Here is a 25866-nt window from a genome sequence, read left to right as displayed (position 1 = left end):
CTTTGCCGCTGCTCTGCTCTCACAACCCCCAAAGGCAGCGGCACGTGCGACGAACGCACGGCACCCACAATAACAGCAACAGCAACAACAACAGTTGTGAGCGCAGATTAACAGCGAGAGTAACAGCGAGAGTAACAGCGAAAGCAAAGCAGCAACAATAACAGCAGCTCAACCCTGTTTCTTCTCTGTATTGCTATGCGGCGTTGCCGGCCTGACGTTGACGTTGGCGTCAGCGTCTGCGCACAACGCGGCAGCAGCGCTGCGTCTCAGCCGCAAACAGGCACTGCCAGCAGTTATGCAACATGAATTCATACTAATATGAATTAAAGTGAACATTTTGGTGAAACATAGATTCTTGAAAAACTTTTCTTATTAACAATAAGAAGAAAAATGTTATTAAAAACTAATTTCAGGATTTCATATTAATTAGAATTATAGGGAAATGTTATATAAAAATACTTCGACGTAATACAAATATGTAAATTATTTAATATTATTAAACCCAGGGTCTATGAAAGTACATTCATTGAAATATCAAATACAAACAGAAATTTTTAGAATGAAAACCTTAAATGGTTGAAGTAGTATTGTATTAGTTGGTATGCATTACACAGAAATGTAGACATCAATATAAAATCCCACTGCAGTAACAAGCCCATTTTATTGAATTTTGTATTTATTTTTGCTCATATCCTAGCACTACAAGGAATACCCATAGAAAAGTATACATTAGGCACACATTGCAAATATAAATAATATACTTTACATTGTTAGGACCATTTTTCTTAAAGTTAAGCTAAATTTTATCTGAGAGATATTGTTCTTATTTTACATTAATTTGTATACAGTTAAAATTTTTTTTTAAATATAGAAAAAAATAATATAAATACGCATATATATATTTTGACCTTTATTTATTTATGTTAATGTTTTTCTCAGAAAAAATCACAACACTCTTTTTGACATCATCTTGAAAATCCGTCAAAATAATTATAATTGAAATTTGTGTAACTGTGAGATAAATATTGTAGTTAGAAATCATTTTAACATACAAATAGAAGATATTTTGAATAATTAATAAAATTTTAAAGACAAAAATTAAGAATTTTAAGCAGCTGCACTAGGTTTCTACGAAATTTGAACGTTAACTGAACGCACGCACTGTGCTCAAGCAAAACAGAGAGAGCAAGAGCGTAGTTGCGCGAGAGCGAGTTAAATGAAGAGAGAGCAGCTGGAGAGAGAGAGAGAGAAGCGTAGCATGCTTTTATGCGCTTTGGCTTGCCACTTGTGTAATATTGGCAATTAACTAACACAAAATGGGGTTGATTTTTGAATGGATGCGATGCGAATGCGACTTCCACAACGAATAAGATGATGATGATGATGATGATGATGGGAATGGGAATCGGCATGGAGGTATAAGAATGAGAATGAGATGGTAAACTGTGGTTGCAGCAGTATATGTGGATGGGGGTATAGATGAAGTTGGGAGCATGGAGTATTTTCCTACTCCCACTTGAATACTGATGGTTATTTGCAATGCTGTGGCTTATGCCACGCGAAATGCTTTACGGTCAAAACCAGCAACATGGCTAACAGCTCATTTGGCTAAACCGGAAGCGTTTGTCGGTTTCAAAAAGCTACACATTTTTGCTCAATTTGCAGCGCAATTGGTTTTTGGTCAGAAACAGGTAAAAATAGCTGATTGATTGACAGAGTGGAGTTTATGCACAGAAAAAAAACTCCTACTAAGATTAAAGTATAAAATTCCTAATTTTGTCTGAAATTAAGGATTTTATTGCTAAGGCAATATGCGGAGAAAATGGCAACGACTTAAAAAAAAGTCAAAGAATATTAATATATTGGATCTAACTAAAAAAAATCTTATATTTATAAGATCTAAATATTTGCTAAGCACCAAATTTAAAAATGTGCTTGAAACAAGTATTTTTTTTATAATAAAAATAAGTATTAATAAGTATTAACAATTAAAATTAAATGTAATTGTGAACTGTTTGATATATTTATTTAATTAAATATTTATTTAAGTATTACCTCATTTATTTTTTTTAATAAATTCCTAATGCTAAAGTCTCGCTCCTTTTATATAATCGCGCTAGTCACAGTATTCAGTAAGGCCTTTTATACAAGTTGATAAACTTAGAAAACAAATTTTAGCTATAATTGTAATTTTTATATATATTTTTGATTTTCTATTTTTCTTTTTTTTTTTAAGTGAATTTGAGACACCACATTGCATTGATTGGACCGAATTTTAATTTACTGTGTATAGAGAATTGTCGCAGACATGTTGATAACTCAATTATGTGGCAAGTCCTAATCATGCCACACACACATACACAGACACACGAGCTACGTGTGTCAATTAGCAGCTGCAAAAGTTGTTAAGAAATTTCATGGCTTAACAGATATCAACCAAAAAAAAAGTGTCAGGTGAGTCTGTATTTCTCTCAATCTCTCGCTCTGTTTCTTTTTCTCTTTTTCCCCTATCAGCTGACAATTTGACTAAGCTCAGCCCTTCGCCCCTCTCCCCTCTTCCCTGCCTTTTTACCCCCTTCTCTTGTAGCCAGCTTAGCTGTACGTTTCAATTATTTTTAGCGTGTTCCAATTTTTGTAGTGACCGGAGCACAATAAATCATTTGATTTGTACACTTGCCCCCAAAGCGCGAGAAGAACCTTGCAACTTAAAGCGTTCCCCGAACGACTCCGTTCGTCCATCTGTCCGTCCATCCGTCTGTCCGTCTGTCCGTCCGTCTTTGACTACGGGGGTTCTGGTTGCAAGTCGGACACGTGATGTGCGTGCCTTCCGGTGCTAAATCAAGGCAAACGTTTCGAAATTGTCTTACCTTACACATGCCCTCACTACTATTGCTCCGCCTCCTTCTCCTCCTTCTACTCCACCCACCTGTTCCCCCCTCCCCCTGAGCGTATACAAACGGAAGCAACTGTAGTTAATATTTATGGCGATTTAATCTTCTCACTTGAACGCTGCTCAGTTAAGTTTGATAGACACCAAAAGCAACTCCCTTGCAGCAGCCCAAGTCACCAGCTGACCCTTTTTGTACCCTGTACCCAAATGGTGCAAGGGTCTTATAAGTTCGCTTCAACTTATGCAACAGGCAGAAGCAGATATCTTTAACCCTGTTCCAAAGACTATAATTCCCGTTGAAGTATCGTTTTTTTCACTACCTCTAGAATATAAACACTCAGAACACTTAAAACTTAAACAAATCCTATTTCCATTGGATTTTTTTTGTGTCCGACAAGATCCTACTAGGTTAGAAATTTTGGGTATATAATTGTTAAAAGTGCTTCCAAATTCTGCGAGAAAAAAAACTGATAAGGTTTTGGTTTGACAACCGATGCGAAAGACAAATTCACCGAAGGTGAAAAACTGTCGGTGAGAAAGCGCTCGTCTGAAGAAAACTTTAAGCTACCAAATTTATTGGCAATACCCTATTTTTTAGAGTTTGTTCTAAAAAAAAAGTCTTAGACTTATCTTATCTTGCTAGGCGAGCGAAGCGAGCAAATGTCGGAGCCCCCTTGCCTTTTTCTAATAAGTTCTCTTAACCACAAAAAAACATATAGAAACATATTTAATATAAGTTTATAATGTACCTGTACATCAAGTTTGCTTATGAATTTTGAGCCCTACGCTCCAGCAAATCATAAAAATGTGTAACTAAAGCAATTTTGAATTAACAATCTTTAGTTTTGGCGCATATATTCAACATGATAGTTCTGAAGTGACTTGAAAATTTCAGCAGGATCGGTTTATAAAGTCTGCAGTTATTTAAGAAACACTTTTAAGCAACATCAGGTCAATAGAAAGAAGAAGACAATATTTTTTTTAGCTATGACCGTCTGTATAAATGCGTAAGGGTTAACGGGTATCTTACAGTCGAGCACACTCGACTTCAGAGTGCTTACTTGGCTTTTTTTTCTCTTCTCTCTATTTGGTATCCCTTTTCCAACCCCCGCCCTATGGATGGTGCGTCCCTGGTACACAGTTTGTTTGCGTGTCCATTTAATTTCCGCCTGGAATTGCTTAATCAAACATAGCATAGCATAGCATAGCATATTGGGGGAATATAGCAAAGCATATCTGACCAAATCTGCCCCAATGCCCAAAAGTTTCTCTTAATGAGTCGAGTTTGCTCTCGGATCTGGGGGTCACTTGTGGCTTAATTCGCGTTTGGACAAACAAAATGTGCAATAGCAACAAATTGTTATTGTTACTACATAGGCAACAGACTTTTGTCAGCCACTGTGCGAATAGTCATAGTTCAAAGTGGGAGAATTGTCAGGGAGAACTCGTACAGGGAATTAATCCGTTGAATGTGGATAAGCGATCTGACAGCTTAAAGAAAATCACAGAGCAAAAGTCAAGGAAATTATTTTTTGAATTCAGCAATAGATTCGTAGAGAAAAACACCACAAAATCAGATTTGTTTGTATCAATGATTAATCCAAACACAAAGAAGAGTGAGTTGGCAAAGATATTTTAGCTGATGAGCAAAGTCAGACTTAATTAGAGAAAATTCACTAGATAAGCTTAAGAACATATTTATTTAACGTCATTCAACACTGAAAAGCTAAAACTCATATAGGAATTGTCATAATTCTCTTGTAAACTGAATAGCGTTACTGAATATCATGAAGAATAGATAGATAACCTGAAATTTCGATATTTAATTGAAAAACTAAAACTTGTCTTTTACTACATTTAATGCAAGATTAATTTTGGATGCTGTAAAAATGATTAGAGTAGAAACTACTCTTATCTCAGCTTATTTCATACTATCTAAATTTTACTTCATAATTTTTCTTAATAATTGTATTTTAGTTTTATTTTATAACTCCAATTTAAAATAGAAAAATTGTAGTTCTGAATAAAAAATTTTCAACAAGAAGAGATGCTTAAAACTTAATTCGAGCTTAAAAAACATCCCATAATTTTTTTTGGAAATTTCTAGTTGAAATTGTGTTATAAGTTTAAAGCTAGAAATTATAGTTGTCTAAAAAGTTAATAAATTATTCCTCTAAAGAGCACTTTTAAAAATTAAAACTTTATAAAAGAGGTTCATATGAATTAAATGATGCTAATAATTATTAAACTAATAGACCTTACATGGACTTTAAAAAAAAAAAGCATGAAAAAACCGAAATAAAAATAGGACTGAAGTGGCTCTTAGAACTCTCCCTAATTTGTTTAAAAAATCGGCACTGTCAAAAAAAAAAGTTGTCAAGTTTCTCCATCAATTGTCTAGTTGAAATCCAGAGCTTAGCTGAAAATGAGGAAAACGAGGAAAATGAGAAAAACTCGCAGTTATCCCCTATATCAAAAGTTAAGAACTGCATATCAAATGAATTTGCATACGAAGCAAATACAGACAATGAATGGAAAATGAGTGTGATTACGAGTACTTATAGAGCATATGAGTGCGAGTACGAATACGAGTACTTGTATTGGTATTCATTGAGAAAAGAGGAAGATGGAGAGAGAAAAGGTCGCATTACACTCTTATTTAATTTAATGGCACATAACAATTTGATGCGCTGTTTCAAGTGACAGGAAATTGGGAACAAGTTGAAGGGCAGGGGGATGAGTGGGAGGAAAGAGGTGGGGAGCGGCGTTGTGCTGCTTCATACACTTCAACTTTAACAATTTTTTCAATTAAACAAATAGCTGAATTTGACATTTTTGTTGGCTCCAAAGAAAATGGCATCAAGTTCAAAGGAATATCATAAGCTAAAGGAAATAACGAGCTGAGAAAGCACGATAACACAGTGCTGACAAGGACAACGCAACTGAACTGCGACCTCCCACCTCTCTCTCACACTCTCTCTGACTCTCTCTCTCTCTCATTCTGTCGCCCCCTTGGCATCGAACCCGCTTATCGACTGGCAACTTTCAGCATTTTCTTCGATATCCACAGCTGTTGTCCCCTGTCATTTTTCTTTTTCAACTGCTACCGCTTTTACTTCCTATTCTTCCTACTCTATCTCTTCCCCCCCCCCCTCCCTTTCCCTTTCTCTGCTTCTTCTTGTTGTTTCTTATCAGTGCATTGGCATCGACAATAACAGCTGCAATCGTCCTCACTGCCTAGGCAAATGTTTATTTCCAACCATCCCCCATCTCTTCTGCTTCTTCTTCTTTTTCCTATGCTACCCCCCCAACTCCTCTGCACCCTCTTGAGCCACCTCTGTACCTCTTAAGCGATTACACACATTTATGGGTATAAACATTTCTGCAATTTCTTCGGAGCATCTCATGATTCAATTAGCCACAGACCAATGCGCTTAGCTGGGCGTGTCTCTCGAGTTTTCAATTGAAAACCATAAAGTAATATAACAAAAAATAACAAAAATTTAAAGGAAAAAAACGTATAAGACTGCTAGACTAATAGTTACCCTTTGCTGCGACACAAAAAAACACAGTTTGGAAGAGCTTTTCGAGCTTTAAATTTAACATTATAAAAATATAATTTCAAAAAATTATATATCAAAAATCATTAATTAAATTTCCAAGACATTTTAACTTAAATATCAAAAATCATTAATCAAATTTCCAAGACCTTTTAACTAAGTGGTTGCATAAATTATCAAATGCAAATTTCAATCATGTTTTAAAAAAATCCAAGAGCTTTGCGAGTTTCTAGCTCAAATATTTTAAACATAGCTGCAATATTCTGAAATAAAATAGCCAAGACTGCGCGATTTAAAGATACCCTGTAACCAAATCAATGTGTAATTTATTTCTGTTCATCTTTAAAGTTTTTTTTTCGATCAAATTATATGTTTAAAAATGTTAAGCGTTTTGCCACTCTATGTTCCAAAATATATTTAACATAATGGCAAAAATTTTAAAGAAATAAGCCAAGACTGCACAATTTATAGAAACCCTTTAAAAAATGGGGTTGAAATTTTTTTAAAGAATAAAAAAAGACTATACATATAAAAATGTTTTTTAATAAAGTCTTAAAAAACCCTGCGATTTTTGTATAAGAAATATTTTTAATACAATAACATAAACTTTAAACAAAGTAACCAAAACTGCTTTATTTATAGATATGCTGTAACTAAATGGGATTTTCTTATTTTAGCTATTTTAAAAAGTACTTCTTCTATAAAATATTAAAAAAAAAAAATCCCAAGGCTTACAGAGTTTGTATTTAGTATTTTTATTATATTATTCAACAGTTATATATTTTAAGATCCATTTGTTAATCTAAAATTAAAGTTAAATATGTAACCATAATGATTTGATCGATTATAAATAGTTTAAAAACATATCATATAGTTTTATGCGACTCTTTTTAGTCATATTTACAATTACAGGGTATCAAAAGCAAGCAAAGCAATTATCTATCATAGCCAGTGCCTTGCCCCCATTTGCCATGTTATGAGTTATGGCCAGAGAAACAAGTTAAGCAACTGTCTCTCTCTCTCTCTCTCTATCTCCCCCTCCACCTCTCTCTCTTTCCATACCACTCTTCCTTTGCATCGTCAGTTTGTTAAGCTTTCAACTAATCTGATATAATACAATTTTAATGGCTAAGAAGCGTCTAAAAATAACCAAGTTACCACAAATAAAAAATGGGAAAAAAAAGTGTTGCAATGGAAAAAAGGTAAAGTACATAAACTCAATCCTGAACAGTCGCTAGAGCTGATACCCTGCAAAAAGCTCTAAAGAGTCTACTAGGGCTGGGAAAAAGAAAAAGAGAAAGTTATAATTGGATATGTAAAGAAAAATATAATTTATTTAATTACTTATATCAGCTAGCTAATGATTAGGAAATCTAATACAGAGAGAACTAAAATATATTTAACTTACAAAAAAGTTCCTTCTTAGAACTCATTAAAATTTATTCTTATCAAGTTATTAATCTTTTTTTTTGACAAATTTTTTTTAAACAAAAAACTAGTTTAGGCTTTAAAATTATTTTAATTTTTAAGAGCAGCTCTAGTTTTGGTTTTAAGTAAGTCCTATATCATAGAACTTTAGTCTGTAATTTTAAATAATTTACTTAGCTTTAAATTTCTATGGTATTTGTTTCTTACTGTTTTGTAAGGCATATTAAAAATCTTAGGCTTGTTTATTTATTTAAGATCTCTTTCCGAAACATCATACGACTTATACTTCAATTTATTTTATTAGTCAAGAAATTCTTTAAAACACTTTTAAATTGTTTGAAATTAATTTCATTAAGTTAGCTGACAATTTAAATTTTTTTTACAAATTTTTACAATCCTTAGAAATCAGTGTAAAGGTATTTATAAAAAATATTCAAAGACATTTCTAGACAAATCCTTGATATATTAGAAATAACTCTAAGAAAATTCCCTAAAACTAAGACATTTGAACTAACGATGAAAGAATATAAATTTGATATTATTACTTGGAAGTAAATAAGCTGAAAAACCCCCATCAAGATTATAAACTTAATGAATATGAAAATAGAATCTATTTGTGAATTTGTTGCATAATCAGAAGTTCTTTCAAATTGTGGTTTAATCCAAAATGTTGCTCAAGTGGCTTAAGCCAAGAATACAAAACAAAAAACAAAAACAAAACAAAAAACAAAAGTTGCACAACTTTTTTGGTAGCTTTGTTGTACAGTCAATGCCAAAAGTATATGAATACTTGGACAGTGAGTGCCGTTTTAGCAGCTGCCAGCTGTCAGTGTCAAATTCATTGTAAATTACAAGTTCATTTGCGGCTGTGGATGCGGCATTACATCCGCTTAAACGGTCTTAAGGTCTGCCACAAACTGAATATCAACTTTTGCTGCATAAATTAAAGAGGCAGGTCGAAGAACCGAACCAACTGAAACAGAGAGTTTCGTATTGGAGAGACTGTAAGACAGTACAGTCATGATAATGATAATGATAATGTTGCTGCAGTTCAGTTCAGCTCATAATGAAACTTAATGATGCCCCATTAGCGAGTGTCGTCGCAATGAGACGCTGCTGTCCAGCTAACTGTACAATATGCATTTTGAGGCGCCACCGAAGCGCGAAGTTCAAAACTGACCGAAGGGAGCGAGCAGAAGAGGACAAAGAGAATATTGTACTTGTCTTTTTTTTTTTTAGTATATTGTGTATTTTTTGGAGTCACTAAACCAATTGTGAAAGTCATAGATAGATAGATAAATAGATGATTAAGTAAAAATACGAGTATGAAAGGAAACTGATAGATATATAATTAAATTTGGATGCAGAATCAATTTCGAAGACAAATATTAATCAGAATCATATTCCTCAGGGAAATCGGTTAAAATTTGACAAAGTTATAAATCTTTGCATATTGATGCAGAATCAAATTAGAGGCTAAATAATGATCAAATTTATATTCCGCATGAAAATCGGTTAAGATTTGATTTAAGTGTCGAAAGTTAGTCAGACCTTTGACCTAGCCACTTTACAAGCCAAAATATTTCTTAATTTTGACTTGATTTTTTACAGAAAAATTAAAGGTCTCAAAATCAAGTTTAAAGTGTTGTTTTATACTAATTACGATATAAGGAGTTGATTAAAAGTGAAAACTTGAGATTTAAAATTTTCATTTTTCAAAATATCAAAGGGGGGACCCTTAGCATTAAACCATGGCTATAATCGAAAAATATAAAATTTTATAAATAAACAAAATTTAAATGCAGAATGAATAAAGAGGTTAAACCATGATCAAAATGGTATTCCACTTTAAAATCGGTTAGGTTTTGCCAAAGTTATGAAAGTTCGAAGTTGGTCAAGCCTCTGACCTAGCAACTTTACAAGCCAAAATATTTCTTAATTTTGACATGATTTTTTACAAGAAAATAAAGTATCTCAGAATCAAGTTTAAAGTGTTGTTTTATACTAATTAAGATATAAGGAGTTGATTAAAAGTTAAAACTTGAGATTTAAAATTTTCAATTTTCAAAATTTCCAAGGGGGGACCCTTAGCTCAAAACCAAGATCTGAAGAGAAAAATATTTTTTATCGAAATGAATTAAATTTTAAATGCAGAATCGATTAAGAGGCCAAATCATGATCAAAATGACATTCCGCTTAAAAATCGGTTCAGTTTTGACAAAGTTATGGGTGTTGGAAGTTAGGAATAAGCTTAAATTAGTAGATAAGTACTTAGATATTTAAGCAAATGTATAGCTCAATTGGTATTTTTAGAATAATTATGCATAAGCGATAGATAAAAAGTATTTACTTAAAAGCGTCGATCGGTAAATACTAATTTAGATTGTTGAACAGAAAACAGTTGAAATGGAAGATTAATATACAGACGAATGATCAGTTAGATAGTTGAATGTTTGGATAAATATAGAAACAATGTGATAATTACGGTTGAAAAGACGCTAAAGAACAAAGAGCTGGGCACGCGTTCTGTAATTCTTTGGGGCTATCGACATTCACTCCGATCATGATGAATATTACTCTAAAGATAATAATAAAGATGATAATGATTTATTGTTAAAGTTCGAACTATGACGAAGTTAACTTTTCACGCTTTTATTTGATTAGTTCATCATCATCATTAATTATTATTAATTAATAAAGTTGCGTTTCGTTTATCGACAGCTATTTTTAATAACTACAACAGCAACAACAATGTTAACAACAACAACAACAACAATTTGTTGTCATTATACTAATAATTGCGGATATGTGCGAGTTAATTCTTAACTATTCATTGTTATGCTATGAGTACAAGTTTATTTACGGCTTAAATGAGAGGAACTACGGCCAAAAGAGGCAGGGGAAATAGTTCTTATTTTGTTTATGTTTTGTTTGATTGCTTCTGGAAAATCCTACACTTATAATGGAAGCAAGTCAGCTCATGAATTTCATATCAAATGATTTGGCAAATTTCTTTTCAATTCGAGTTCCTCTTATTGGATATGCGAGACAATTAAATGAACTTGCTATTTACACTATGATAAACCGCATTTGTATGGCTAGCTTTTAATTAATACTTCTAATGCAATCTAAAATACCTTACTTAATTTATCTATTTTTTAATAGACAGCATATGCATAATTTGTTCTTCTTTTATTTAATTTAAATCATTTCCCATTATATAAGTATATTCAACCCAAAAACTTTAATTGCCAAAATATTTGTTAAAATTTAAAGTAATTCAAATAAAACGAAAAAAAAAATGTTGTTGAACAAAAATGCATAAAATACATTGAATTTATGCATGGTAAAAAATAAACCAATGTATATTTTAATTATTAAAATTATTATTATTATAGATGTACCTCCAATAATTTGAGCAAAGAATACTAACATAAATGTCTGACATTTCACAGGCATTTTAATAATTTATTTATTTTTTATTTATTATTTTTTGTCTCTGTTATTCCATAGGCATTTTAATTATATGTTTATTTATTTATTTATATATTTTGATTCTTGATGCTACAAGCAAACGCTTAGTATTTAAGGCGCTGTTATACATTTTTAGATGTTATTAAAAAAAAAACACAAATTTACAATTAATAATTAATTTGTAGATGTTATTAAGACCTAAAAAAAAACAAAAATTTACAATTAATAAGAAAAAAGTTAGCAATGAATTTAAATGTACAATATTAACTTTAGTTCTAATATTAATTTTGATATTAGTTTTTGAATATGCTATTTATTGTGTTGGCAATTGTCATTTAAATATCTAGAATTTTGAGAAACACACCTGTAACTTTTCTGATAAGAAAATTTGTAATTTTTCGTCATTCTGCTTTGCATTGCATTCGTAAACGTTTTGCAAAGTTTTGCAGTGGTCTAAATTCGGCAAAATAAAAGCTTTATAGAATGTGATCCATAAAAAGTCTTAAATATCATAAAAAATTAACCATCTTTTCTAAAAGCTTCTACATGTAATAGTCACACCGTTACCGAAGACTCCAAAAAACAGAAACTAAAAAATTTACGAAAAAAATGTAAATTATTTTGTAAAAAAAAAAAAAAATTTAAGTATTTTAAAGTTGAATTATAATAAAATTTATTACTAAACGTAAATAAAATAAAAAGATGGTACTAAAAATATCTGACTGAGCTGGTTTAAAAAATGGGTGAGCAGAAGAACGAAGAAATGTTGTGGCTACCGTTTACGGATTAAACTTGTTGTTGATCAACGTCTCAAGTTGTTTTGAATCCCACCCCCTCCCCCCCGCCCCACACCCCGCGGCACTTTTAAGCCCGATTGTAATGGCCCTCAAGTGAGGGCACTTTTATTTTTCGGGTAGAGCCACTTCAAAGAAGCGAGGCGAGCCGGAACTCTAAAAAGCTCTAGAAAACACACTTCAGAGTATGTGTCAGAGTGTGTGTGAGTGAGTGAGTGTGTGTGTTGGTGTGTGTGTGTGTGTGTGCTACGCTAATGATGGAATGCGAGCTGAAGCCCGCTGCTATAATTAGTTAAAGCCGCCAAAATTTGGCCCAAAACATGCTAAAGTTGCCGTTGCCACCCACATGAACACACACACACTCGCACACACACACACACACACCCAGCTAAAATCTAGCATTAATTACAAAAAAAAAAAAGGAAAAAAAAATGAAAAACACAATACAAAAAATTTGAAAATTGCAAAAAGCGTTTTGGTGCATGTCAGCATTTGGTTAATTAAACGGCTAAAATGAAGAGAAAAAAAATAGACAAAAAAAAAACCAGCTTAAACGTCAAAAAAGACAACAAAGAACAAGAAAAAGAAGACGTAGACGTAGACGCAGAAGAGCTGAAGACAAGACTTTGAACAAAAAACAATTAAAATTGAGCATGAAATGTGGCTCGCTCAACGACTATAAAACCAAAGCTGCACAATCAACCCACAAACAGTCGTCGCAGCAACCGAGCAGGCTAAAGATACAGATACAGATACAGTTACAGATACAGATACGAAAGCGAAACTTACAGATACTAATTATTTTTTTTGTTGTGCATTACTTATACTTTTTTTTTGTTTTGTGAGTGTTTTGTGGCAAGTGCTAGTACTGAAGATGTTGCAACATCGTGTCGTCCTTTTTGGTTGCCTGTTGTTTGTTAGCGCCGTCGTTGCCGGTCGTCTGAACCAACGTTATTTGCCCTCAAACCAATATCTGGCCCCACAGTCCACTCAGCTGCACTATCATGGTGTTAACGGCGCTCAGTCCCATGGCAGAATTGCTGGAGTTGGAGCTGGAGCTGGAGCTGGAATCGGAGCTGGAGTTGCCTCGTCTTTTGCTGGACACGGACAAGGACAAGGACATGGACAAGGACATGGACATCGTCAGCAGCAGATTCCCATTGTGAGGAGCGATTATCAGAGCGATACCAGCGGCAACTATAACTTTGGGTGAGCGCAATCGAAACTATCGATAATAATATCGATAGTAAAATCGATTATAGCGATTTCAAATAAAAAAAAATTCTTTTTTAAAAAACTCTATTTTTGCAACTAGATCTACTATTTTTCGATATATCGACATATCGATAGTTATATCGATAGTAAAATCGATTATAGCGATTTCAAATAAAAAAAAATTATTTTTTTTAATCTCTTTTTTTGCCACTCGATCTAATATTTTCCGTTATATCGACAACTCCAAACTTATTTTTGGCGATTTTCTATTTCGATATAAGACTCGATCTAAAGTTTGGGCTTACATCACTAATTAAAATGCTACACAGAAAGAAAGATTTGCGTAATTCTGAAATAATATCAATCAAAATATACAATAATGCCGGATTTTCTTAAACCAAGTATAAAACACTTGATTCAAGCAGCATTTTTCTCAGCAACATTTTGATTTTCTGGGTTCTTTTTTTCATTTATTTTTTAGTTAGATCTAATATTTTGTAGACTTCTGATAATTTAATAATGTTGAGCCTTAGAATAAAGTAATCCGCTTCTTGTCTTAACTTAATTTAAATATCTTGAATACAAACTCAAAAAAAAATACAAAAATCCAAAATTTGGAATTGAACTTTGAATTTTAGAATAATTCTTTTTTATTTTGGTAGAAAATGAAGCAAAAAACATGTAGATTACAAAAACTAAGGGAAATCAAGCTCTTTAATATATGAAAAATACAAATTAAAATTTTTCTGACTCCGATTGAATTATATTTTGAAATATTTAAACATTTTTTGATTAGGAAATTGCTGTAGTATCATTATTTAATAGAAGTTGGGGTATTAATCTCATTAAATCATTAAAAGCCGTTAATCATAAAATGGTTGAAATATCTAAGGAGCAATTTATAATATTCATTTGAATTCACTTAAGTTTCTAGCATACTTATGTACTATATTTAAAAGTATTCTTCTAATTTTCAATGCGCTTTCTAAAATCTGAAGGGATTTTAAATACTTTTACGAAAAATCTTATTTCATTCTGATATAGTTAGTAGCATATCTGAATTGAATAGTAGTAGGAATAGAAATTAAATTCTAATTTTGTGACTCTAATTTTTTCCCTCCTTCGCATTAATTCTATAATTTTGCGAACATTTTTTGGGGACTCAAATAATTAAGAAAATTGAACAAATTGTATAACTTTTGTAAAATTTTGCTGCACTTTCAGTTTCGATACTGGCAATGGAATTCATCGCGATGAGACTGGCGAGTTCAAGGGAGGCTGGCCCCATGGTTCCCTAGGCGTACGTGGCTCCTATTCCTACACTGGTGATGATGGTCAACAGTATACGGTTAATTACAAGGCCGACAAGAACGGTTTCCATGCGGAGGGTGCACATTTGCCAACCTCTCCATCGCTGCCTGCCGAGTAAGTAATATTTCTAAGCTACTCTCCAACTTGATTAAGACTTTATTAAAAAATTTTCACTTCCACTTTTTTTTTCTTTTGATATTATAGTCATCATCAACATCGTAGTGCCGCTGGCTCCGCTGGAGGATATCATGCTAATTCCTATCATGGTGCTGCCAGTTCTCCAGCAACTTCAGCCCGTTATCTGCCTGCTGGTTATCGTCAGCGCAGACATTTCTAGATCTCTACCACATTTTCGATTGAACCCAAGCTCTTCAGATTGGCCTGCACTCAATTTATAGTTCTATTCTTTAAGAAAATGTATTTTTTTTCGAATATGAATAAATTTTAGTTGAATTTCCCGATATATTTAGTGTTTTCTTAATCTTATTATATCAGGAATAAAGAAGAAAAAGTATACTTGGCAGAAATGCATTCTAATCCATAATAACAAATACTATATCTATAAACGTATCAAAAATTAAAGCTTTTCATTTAAGAATCGCGTTCCAATCAAAATACGGAACATTTTTCAAAATTCCAAAGCAGAGGAATCGAAATTAAAATCAAGAGGAAAAATTTTTTTTAACGATATTAATTTAATTTGAATGCAACGTAAATAAAGAACCCAAATTATGATCAATATGACTTCCCGCTTGAAAATTGGTTCAGTTTTGAAAAAGTTAAGAGTCTTGGAAGTTAATCAGACCTTTGACCTAGCAACTTTACAAGTCAAAATTTTCATGCAGTTTGACATGATTTTTGACAAGGAAATGAAACGTCTCAAAATCAAATTTAAAGTGTTGTTTTATACTAATTACGACATAAGGAGTTGATTAAAAGTGAAAACTTGAGATTTTAAATTTGAAATTTTCGAAATTCCAAAATCAAGATTTTAAGTAAAAATTATTTTTTTTCAAAATGAATTAAATTTTGAATGCAGAATCAATCAAGAGTGCAAATCATGATCAAAACGACATTCCGCTTGAAAATCGGTTCAGTTTTTCCAGAGTTATGGAAGTTTGAAGTTTGACATTCTGGTTGAAAATCTGCGTAGTTTAAACAAAGGTTTTTTAGATTAAAGTTGGTTTGTTAACATTAACAGTCAACATTTATTACAAACATTTAATAAGATCTAGAGATTTTTTTATTTATTCCTTATAATAAATCCTTTTTAAATTGACAGATTTTAGTTTATCAAAATTAATTATATTATAGTGTTTACCAGTAATTGTTAACATTATTCTATAAAAATTCAGCAGCATCAGCTGTTATAACAAGTTCTGAAACACACACACACACTCATACACTCACACACATATACACGCCCATAGGGCTGTACCAAGTCTATTGGCACGCCCCTTTGCTGTTCAGTGTTAAATGCTGCATGCTCTCAAGTTTGGCAAAGTTCCATCGTCAGGCAAAAGTAAAACTGATTAATATGCAGTTAAGCAGTTAAAAACAACACCAAAAGCCACAATTGCCCCTCTATTCTTCACCCTTCTCTCCACTTCAGTCTTACTTTTCTCCCTTTTGAGTTTTGTCCTCTGCTTTCTAAAATCAAAACAAGCTAAAAAGTTGTCGCACTCAACTTTATTTTTTGGCAACTTTTTTGCCATTGTCAAGAACATTAATCATATATACATACAAATCCATACATATATAACAGACCATAAAATATCCAAGCATACCATCTGGATAGACCAGTTAACATATAGCATACTCGTACTTAGTATGCAAAACAAAGTGATGGAAAACTTAAAGATGCTGTCGAGAAATTTCTTCGAAATGGGAATTGAGAACAACAAAGAAAATTAGCATGGGGAGTGTGCACAACTAAAGAATACCCTAGCGATAGTTGAAAAGAAAGTACAAGTTTTTAATAAATAGATTTTACAATTAGTACACGATTTATTTAGTTACATAAGTACCAAAAAGTAAATTTCATATTTTTAATGTTTTCGAATCAAAAGCAAAAAAATTTATGCAATGTTCACTGAAATATCTTTTTTTTAAATCAATTTTTACAAGAACTATTAATAATATTCCAGAGTTTTATGGAAATTCAATTAAATTATGTTCAAATGCAAGCACATACCAAATTTCTCGACTCAAAGTCTTATAGTTCCCGAGATTGTTGAGCTCGAAATGTGGAAAAAACGCAAAGAAAGAATTTTCAGCTGTGCTTGATAAGCAGAATATTTCTCAGAGTCACCCAAAGTGTTCAACTTAAAGTTACACACTCTACCAATAGAATATGCTACTCTTTCTTAGTATTTGCATAATTACAGGGTATACAATAATCATAGAAAGAACAAAAAAATAGCGCAAAGAAGAAGAAAATTGTCAAGTTTTGAGCATTGTCTCTGCTAAAAACTTTTTTGTTCATAGATTTTTCCTCAGCATCTTTAGCTGTCTTAAGTCTTCCCCTACTCTACTTTAATTCCTTTCTGACTGTCTTTCTTTTCTTGTTTTTTTTTTTTTTGTTTTATTTATGCATTCTTCTCATTTATCGTTTCGTATTCGCATTTCGTTGATGTTAAACGACGGTCGCATTAATTAAAATTACACAGCATCGCTCGGGGGCGTATATTTTAAGGGTAGGGAGAGTATTCATAAATTAAAAGGGCGCTTATGAATTTTATGAATTATATTTTCCCATTAGAAGCAGACATTGGCTCTTAAGAGGCGGTAAGGTAAGGAGTGAGGTGGGAAGCCTAAAAGTAGGCAACATTCTTATTGAATTTCATTGGACGCACTACTGCAATCATTTGCATGCATGTCTGTGCATGTTTAACCACACAAGTTACACATGTACTACCCCTCCTTGCCTCCTTACCACCCTGCCACCCTTACCACCCTTCCAGCCTTGACAAAGCTCTACCCCCGACCATTCCGTACACTGCACTCACTTAATTTTATGCCAAAACAATGACACGCCATAAATTTAAACGGATTTGCGTTGCGCCTCGAGCAAAACGCGTTTACCAACCCTCAAAAACGTCTTCAGTGTTGCCAGCAGCGGATGGTGTGAGTGTTGTGCAATGCAGGGTTGTCGCTGTCAAAGCACCTTAAACACCCACACAACTTTCTACTTAGTTTTTGCATTTGTCAAACGAATTTAAAGTTTCATTTTTTTTTTTTTTTAGTGTCAAGTGTTGGGCAAAACTCAATAGTGTCAGCGCATTTGCAACACTTACTTTTGCAGTAAAATTAGCAATTTATTCAAAGCAGGGAATTACAGCAATAGCAGAGTGGTTAAGAGAATTAAGTTGATACCATTTTTAATCACTTTTGATTAAGTTCAACTTCTGCCGCACATTTCACAACTTTTTCAACTGTTTTATGAATTTTATCAAGTGCCATTGGCTTTAACTGTATTATCACTGACAATATATGCAGCTGTCACATAATAAATTTCAACTGCTTGGCTTAAATGGCTATAGAGTTTTGACTGCCAATTCGCAAGCCAATTGTTAAACTGCATTTGAGGTATAAACAGTTTGTTGGGACTGAAATTTATCAGACTTTACGAAGAGTTGCAGAAATTGTAAGACCAAGATCTTATTTAATGAATAAATGTTCTTATAATTCAAATAAAAAAATTAAAAATGAATTTTTCAATTTATAATTTTCTTTTTAGACCCCGTACTCATTTTCATACGATCTGGGCCTCAGGAAAATCTGTATTATCCTTGCAGACTGAGAACTGCGAATCCAATTAATCTTTGCCACAACATTTTTAATACTCAGTTTTAAAGTAGTAACTGGTCAGACATATAGTCATTTTATCTTTGCTTATCATTGACTTATCAATTTGAAAAATTGAACTATTATAAGTAAAAGAGAGAAAAAACTATTGACTTTACTGATTAAAGACTTAAATTGATATAAGCAAAGATGGTTTGTTCTTTCAATTTTATTATGAGTTGAGCCTTTGTCTGATCTTAATATTCTTGTTTAAAAAACTTCATTATAGGGATTGAAGTGTGTTCTTCTATATGATTAACTTTTTAATGCTGGAACTAGATATCGTTGTTTTCTTTTTCAAAGAACTTATGATTATCATTAAATCTCTAGCTAACATAATTGCGATCAGCATTTTGCCAACTGTAAAAATATTTAATTGATGCCAAATCATGTACATAAGGTATTTAGATATAAAAAACTTAGATATTAGATATCAAAAATTAATAATATTTCTGTCTATAAAAATATAATAGAAGTAAATTCATAGAAATTCTATTAGCTGAAAAAAAAACTAATAGATTGGTTTTCAAACGTCTTTTAAGAAAATAGAATCAAGTTTATGCATGCTCATTTTTTTTATTTCTCAAAAAGTATTTTTTAAAACATTTGTGTTTTTGGCCAAAACTGTAGTGTTTTCACAGGATCCAGGTTGGCGGCAAATCTTTGTATTATACTTAATTTTTGATTTGCTCACAGATGTAAGAACGCACTGCACTGCAATTTTCTACATACAGACCGCTATTTGCAGCGGGAACCGCGACGGTGGTCTCGTAGGGGTGAGAGGTGGTGCTGGAGGGCTTGGAGTTAAGAACCAGGCAATCTCCTTGATTTGGACGGGGCTGACCCAATGACCAAGGCAGATAGCTAGCCTTCTCTCCAGTGCTCTGCCAATAATAGACACCTTTATGACCAAAAGAATTTCCAGAAGTCCAGAACTCATTACTCCAAGTATCGTTTTGATCCAACCAGTCTTCAATCTGCTTCAACTGCCTCTGATTTTGGAAACTCAAGAGTCCAGCACCCAAGGAATGACAATGACGATCCGCGTTATGCCAATTGGTATTAATGTAGGAAATTAGATACAGACACTTGTCTCCCACCTTGGAGAATTTGTTAGTGCAACCGGAATCATGACCCTGGGCAAACTCGAGTTGAGTCAGCACCAGACTGAGAATTGCGAAGCCAATTAATTTGCACCCCAACATCTTCGATAGTCACTTTTAAAGTGGTTTCTGGTCAGCTGGAAGTGCGACTTATATAGTCCATTTTTGTAAACTTATCTATGACATTTTAGTTTGATGAAATGATCCGCATATCTGAGCTTTGATTGAGTACAAATAATTTGCACGTGTCGCCAATTGGATCCATTTTTAACAACCTCAAGACATTTCTCTCCCTTCTGACATCGAGAATTAAAATAGAAAAGACTTTAAGTCGATGCCGATTCACGTTGAGACTGTATGCAGATGATTCATCACTTTGGTAATAAATCGGACTAATAAGACCACATTAAACAGATAAGATAAGAATATATTTATGAGCATTAAAGTAAAATAAAATTAAAGCGTCAACCATAAATTTATCACGTCTCAAAGAAGCACAATAAGTCAAATTAAATAAAATGTCGATTAAATTTAATCTTAGGAAATAAGTAAACAGCCAATTTCCTGGTGCCTTTTTAAACAATTAATAACAAATTAATCAACTATTCTTTTTAGACACCGTACTTAAAAAAAGTACAGGGGTCTAGTTTGTTTGTTTTAAAGAATATGTGCGTAACACGCAGAAGGAGGCGTGGCAGACCCTATAAAGTATATATATTCTTGATCAGCATCAATAGCCGAGTCGATATAGCAATGTCCGTCTGTCCGTCCATTGGTATGAACACCTAGATCTCAGACACTAATAAATAAGAACATTTTAAGACCATATCACTAATACTAAGAATTTTTACCTAAAAACTCAAAGTTCTTAATCTATATATATAAAATTCTTTGTCCTGTACACTCATTCACTCATCCATATATCATCGTACAGGCTAATCGGCTTAAGCTACAAGCTTGAAATTTTAACACAACACAGATATGACATTTTCATCGGGAGATACGACGGCATTTCAAAAATTCGACTTTCAAGTGTGTCTAAATCGAGGTCAGAGTTCGCGTTTATTTTGCATATAGCAACGATTGGTCAACCGGCGGGTTAAGTACTTAGGTAGTGCAGAGGATAGTGTGTTAAATATATAAACCTCTAGACGAGGTAAGAGTCTAGTGATGAATGCATATTCAAGACCCAACATTTCTGATATTTGGTTTTGAAGGTTATTCTACTTAAATTATGAACTGATAAAAAAAATAAAATTATTTTGCCCTTTAATGTTTATATATACGTGTAGTACACAAAGTAATTTACAACAGCTTAGAGGTGATAAGAATTAAAATGGCAAATTGTAAATTTTGGAAATAGTTATGGCATATCTCCGAAAAGAATTTCCAAATAGAGATAATAAAGATGATAATAAAAAATTCTTAGAAACTAATTCGATTGATAAAGTGCAAAACAGTTTTATTTCATTAGATAGCTTAGAAGTTATCTTGAAAGTAAGGGCAAAGGAAATTAATTCAAGTTATCAAATCAATTTCAGTTAGTTAAGTTTGGGCCAAAACTTGATCATTTTTATAGGATGCGGGCTTTAGTGCTTTACTGATTAAAGACTTAAATTATTAAAGCAAAGATGGTTTGTCCTTTCAATTTTATTATGAGTTGAGCCTTTGTCTAATCTTAATATTCTTGTTTTCAAAACATAATTATAGGGATTGAAGTGTGTTCTTCGATATGATTAACTTTTTAATGCTGGAACTAGATTTCGTTGTTTTCTTTTTCAAAGAACTTATGATTATCATTAAATCTCTAGATAACATTATTGCGATCAGCATTTTGCCAACTGTACAAATATTTAATTGATGCCAAATCATGTACATAATGTATTTAGATATAAAAAAACCATCATTATCCTTTGTCCTTCTGTCTATAAAAATATAATAGAAATAAATTCATAGAATTTGTATTAGCTGAAAAAAAACTAATAGATTGGTTTTCAAACGTCTTTTATGAAAATAGAATCAAGTTTATGCATGCTCATTTTCTTTATTTCTCAAAAAGTATTTTTTAAAACATTTGTGTTTTTGGCCAAAACTGAAGTGTTTTCACAGGATCCAGGCTAGCGGCAAATCTTTGTATTATACTTAATTTTTGATTTGCTCACAGATGTAAGAACGCACTGCACTGCAATTTTCTACATACAGACCGCTATTTGCAGCGGGAACCGCGACGGTGGTCTCGTAGGGGTGAGAGGTGGTGCTGGAGGGCTTGGAGTTAAGAACCAGGCAATCTCCTTGATTTGGACGGGCTGACCCAATGACCAAGGCAGATAGCTAGCCTTCTCTCAGTGCTCTGCCAATAATAGACACCTTTATGACCAAAAGAATTTCCAGAAGTCCAGAACTCATTACTCCAAGTATCGTTTTGATCCAACCAGTCTTCAATCTGCTTCAACTGCCTCTGATTTTGGAAACTCAAGAGTCCAGCACCCAAGGAATGACAATGACGATCCGCGTTATGCCAATTGGTATTAATGTAGGAAATTAGATACAGACACTTGTCTCCCACCTTGGAGAATTTGTTAGTGCAACCGGAATCATGACCCTGGGCAAACTCGAGTTGAGTCAGCACCAGACTGAGAATTGCGAAGCCAATTAATTTGCACCCCAACATCTTCGATAGTCACTTTTTAAGTGGTAACTGGTCAGTTGGAAGTGCGACTTATATAGTCCATTTTTGTAAACTTATCTATGACATTTTAGTTTGATGAAATGATCCGCATATCTGAGCTTTGATTGAGTACAAATAATTTGCACGTGTCGCCAATTGGATCCATTTTTAACAACCTCAAGACATTTCTCTCCCTTCTGACATCGAGAATTAAAATAGAAAAGACTTTAAGTCGATGCCGATTCACGTTGAGACTGTATGCAGATGATTCATCACTTTGGTAATAAATCGGACTAATAAGACCACATTAAACAGATAAGATAAGAATATATTTATGAGCATTAAAGTAAAATAAAATTAAAGCGTCAACCATAAATTTATCACGTCTCAAAGAAGCACAATAAGTCAAATTAAATAAAATGTCGATTAAATTTAATCTTAGGAAATAAGTAAACAGCCAATTTCCTGGTGCCTTTTTAAACAATTAATAACAAATTAATCAACTATTCTTTTTAGACACCGTACTTAAAAAAAGTACAGGGGTCTAGTTTGTTTGTTTTAAAGAATATGTGCGTAACACGCAGAAGGAGGCGTGGCAGACCCTATAAAGTATATATATTCTTGATCAGCATCAATAGCCGAGTCGATATAGCAATGTCCGTCCGTCTGTATGAACACCTAGATCTCAGACACTATAAGAGCTAGAGACCCCAAACTTAGAATGTAGGTTCCTCTATATTGCAAGCAGATCAAGTCTTAAGCTTTAAGAGTCTTAAATTGTTGGGAAAGTACAAATATGTACTATATCATACGAAACAAATGGTGGCCCCGTGATGCTAAAATTTATAAAAGTCAAAATAAAAACTAGTGGGCCGGTGCAACAGTCGAGCATACTGGACCGTCGGAGACCCCGTACTTACTATGGCAAAAACTAAGAATGGAAAAAATTCTATCAGATTGGTTACGATGTCTCAAAAAACAAAAAAGTTTTTCCTACTAAGACCTGATTTTCGCTCGATCGGTCCTATGACAGCTATATGATATAGTAGTCCGATTTGAACCAACTTTGGTCAGGATATATAAAACTAAGTTTAATGCATATTCTAAAAGTCTGATTATGATATCTCATAAAACAAAAAAGTTTTTCATACAAAGACTTGATTTTCGCCCGATTGTTCCTATAGGCGCTATATGATATAGAAGTTTGATCGAAGAAAGAAACAAGCTTGATCTGCTTGCAATATAGAGCAACCTACATACCGAGTTTGGTGTCTCTAGCTTTTAAATTGTTCTTATAATTTGGATATGAAATTTTCTATGTCGATTTTTTGACGGAAAAGGGGGCGTGGCCGAATTCTGAAACAAAATTGATCTGTTTGCAATATAGAGGAACCTACATACCAAGTTTAGTGTCTCTAGCTCTTATAGTCTCTGTGATCTAGGTGTTCATACAGACGGACGGACATTGCTATATCGACTCGGCTATTGATGCTGATCAAGAATATATATACTTTATAGGGTCTGCCACGCCTTCTTCTGCCTGTTACGCACATATTCGTTAAAACAAACTCAATAGACCCCTGTACTTTTACGGGGTCTAAAAAGAATAGTTGATTAATTCGTTTTTAATTGTTTAAAAAGGCACCAGGAAATTGGCTGTTTACTTATTTCCTAAGATTAAATTTAATCGACATTTTATTTAATTTGACTTATTGTGCTTCTTTGAGGCGTGATAAATTTATGGTTGACGCTTTAATTTTATTTTACTTTAATGCTCATAAATATATTCTTATCTTATCTGTTAAATTGTTGTCAATCAAGTTGACCACAACTAAATGTGGTCTTATTATTCCGATTTATTACCAAAGTGATGAATCATCTGCATACAGTCTCAACGTGAATCGGCATCGACTTAAAGTCTTTTCTATTTTAATTCTCGATGTCAGAAGGGAGAGAAATGTCTTGAGGTTGTTAAAAATGGATCCAATTGGCGACACGTGCAAATTATTTGTACTCAATCAAAGCTCAGATATGCGGATCATTTCATCAAACTAAAATGTCATAGATAAGTTTACAAAAATGGACTATATAAGTCGCACTTCCAACTGACCAGTTACCACTTAAAAAGTGACTATCGAAGATGTTGGGGTGCAAATTAATTGGCTTCGCAATTCTCAGTCTGGTGCTGACTCAACTCGAGTTTGCCCAGGGTCATGATTCCGGTTGCACTAACAAATTCTCCAAGGTGGGAGACAAGTGTCTGTATCTAATTTCCTACATTAATACCAATTGGCATAACGCGGATCGTCATTGTCATTCCTTGGGTGCTGGACTCTTGAGTTTCCAAAATCAGAGGCAGTTGAAGCAGATTGAAGACTGGTTGGATCAAAACGATACTTGGAGTAATGAGTTCTGGACTTCTGGAAATTCTTTTGGTCATAAAGGTGTCTATTATTGGCAGAGCACTGGAGAGAAGGCTAGCTATCTGCCTTGGTCATTGGGTCAGCCCCGTCCAAATCAAGGAGATTGCCTGGTTCTTAACTCCAAGCCCTCCAGCACCACCTCTCACCCCTACGAGACCACCGTCGCGGTTCCCGCTGCAAATAGCGGTCTGTATGTAGAAAATTGCAGTGCAGTGCGTTCTTACATCTGTGAGCAAATCAAAAATTAAGTATAATACAAAGATTTGCCGCTAGCCTGGATCCTGTGAAAACACTTCAGTTTTGGCCAAAAACACAAATGTTTTAAAAAATACTTTTTGAGAAATAAAGAAAATGAGCATGCATAAACTTGATTCTATTTTCATAAAAGACGTTTGAAAACCAATCTATTAGTTTTTTTTCAGCTAATACAAATTCTATGAATTTATTTCTATTATATTTTTATAGACAGAAGGACAAAGGATAATGATGGTTTTTTTTATCTAAATACATTATGTACATGATTTGGCATCAATTAAATATTTGTACAGTTGGCAAAATGCTGATCGCAATAATGTTATCTAGAGATTTAATGATAATCATAAGTTCTTTGAAAAAGAAAACAACGAAATCTAGTTCCAGCATTAAAAAGTTAATCATATCGAAGAACACACTTCAATCCCTATAATTATGTTTTGAAAACAAGAATATTAAGATTAGACAAAGGCTCAACTCATAATAAAATTGAAAGGACAAACCATCTTTGCTTATATAAATTTAAGTCTTTAATCAGTAAAGCACTAAAGCCCGCATCCTATAAAAATGATGATAACTTGAATTAATTTCCTTTGCCCTTACTTTCAAGATAACTTCTAAGCTATCTAATGAAATAAAACTGTTTTGCACTTTATCAATCGAATTAGTTTCTAAGAATTTTTTATTATCATTTTTATTATCTCTATTTGGAAATTCTTTTCGGAAATATGCCATAACTATTTCCAAAATTTACAATTTGCCATTTTAATTCTTATCACCTCTAAGCTGTTGTAAATTACTTTGTGTACTACACGTATATATAAACATTAAAGGGCAAAATAATTTTATTTTTTTTATCAGCTCATAATTTAAGTAGAATAACCTTCAAAACCAAATATCAG

General features: G+C 33.0%; 3 protein-coding genes across 3 annotated transcripts in view; 2 read left to right on the top strand and 1 right to left on the bottom strand.

Annotated features, from left to right (window-relative positions):
• The window catches only part of LOC117784861, a 105736-nt gene that overhangs the window by 60162 nt on the left and 19708 nt on the right, over positions 1–25866 (bottom strand). The window lies entirely within an intron of this gene.
• Positions 12945–15135, top strand: LOC117789847 (pupal cuticle protein 20). Its single transcript, XM_034629001.1, has 3 exons — positions 12945–13355; positions 14586–14786; positions 14877–15135. Exons 1-3 carry the CDS (start codon positions 13021–13023, stop codon positions 15007–15009), a joined length of 669 nt encoding a protein of 222 aa, XP_034484892.1. The 5' UTR covers positions 12945–13020; the 3' UTR covers positions 15010–15135.
• Positions 24403–25078, top strand: LOC117789856 (C-type lectin 37Db-like). Its single transcript, XM_034629013.1, has one exon. It carries the CDS (start codon positions 24430–24432, stop codon positions 24958–24960), a length of 531 nt encoding a protein of 176 aa, XP_034484904.1. The 5' UTR covers positions 24403–24429; the 3' UTR covers positions 24961–25078.

This window comes from Drosophila innubila, chromosome X, assembly GCF_004354385.1.
Source record: "Drosophila innubila isolate TH190305 chromosome X, UK_Dinn_1.0, whole genome shotgun sequence".
Taxonomy (NCBI): Eukaryota; Metazoa; Arthropoda; class Insecta; order Diptera; family Drosophilidae; genus Drosophila; species Drosophila innubila.
This window is presented reverse-complemented; position numbering and strand designations above follow the sequence as displayed.

What these genes read in the sequence shown, in the direction of transcription:
- LOC117789847 (XM_034629001.1), top strand. Translation starts at nt 13,021, where the DNA reads ATGTTGCAACATCGTGTCGTCCTTTTTGGTTGCCTGTTGTTTGTTAGC. An exon ending in AGCGGCAACTATAACTTTGG is followed by an intron (nt 13,356 to 14,585) that starts GTGAGCGCAATC and finishes CTGCACTTTCAG; the next exon opens with TTTCGATACTGGCAATGGAA. An exon ending in TCTCCATCGCTGCCTGCCGA is followed by an intron (nt 14,787 to 14,876) that starts GTAAGTAATATT and finishes TTGATATTATAG; the next exon opens with TCATCATCAACATCGTAGTG.
- LOC117789856 (XM_034629013.1), top strand. Translation starts at nt 24,430, where the DNA reads ATGTTGGGGTGCAAATTAATTGGCTTCGCAATTCTCAGTCTGGTGCTG.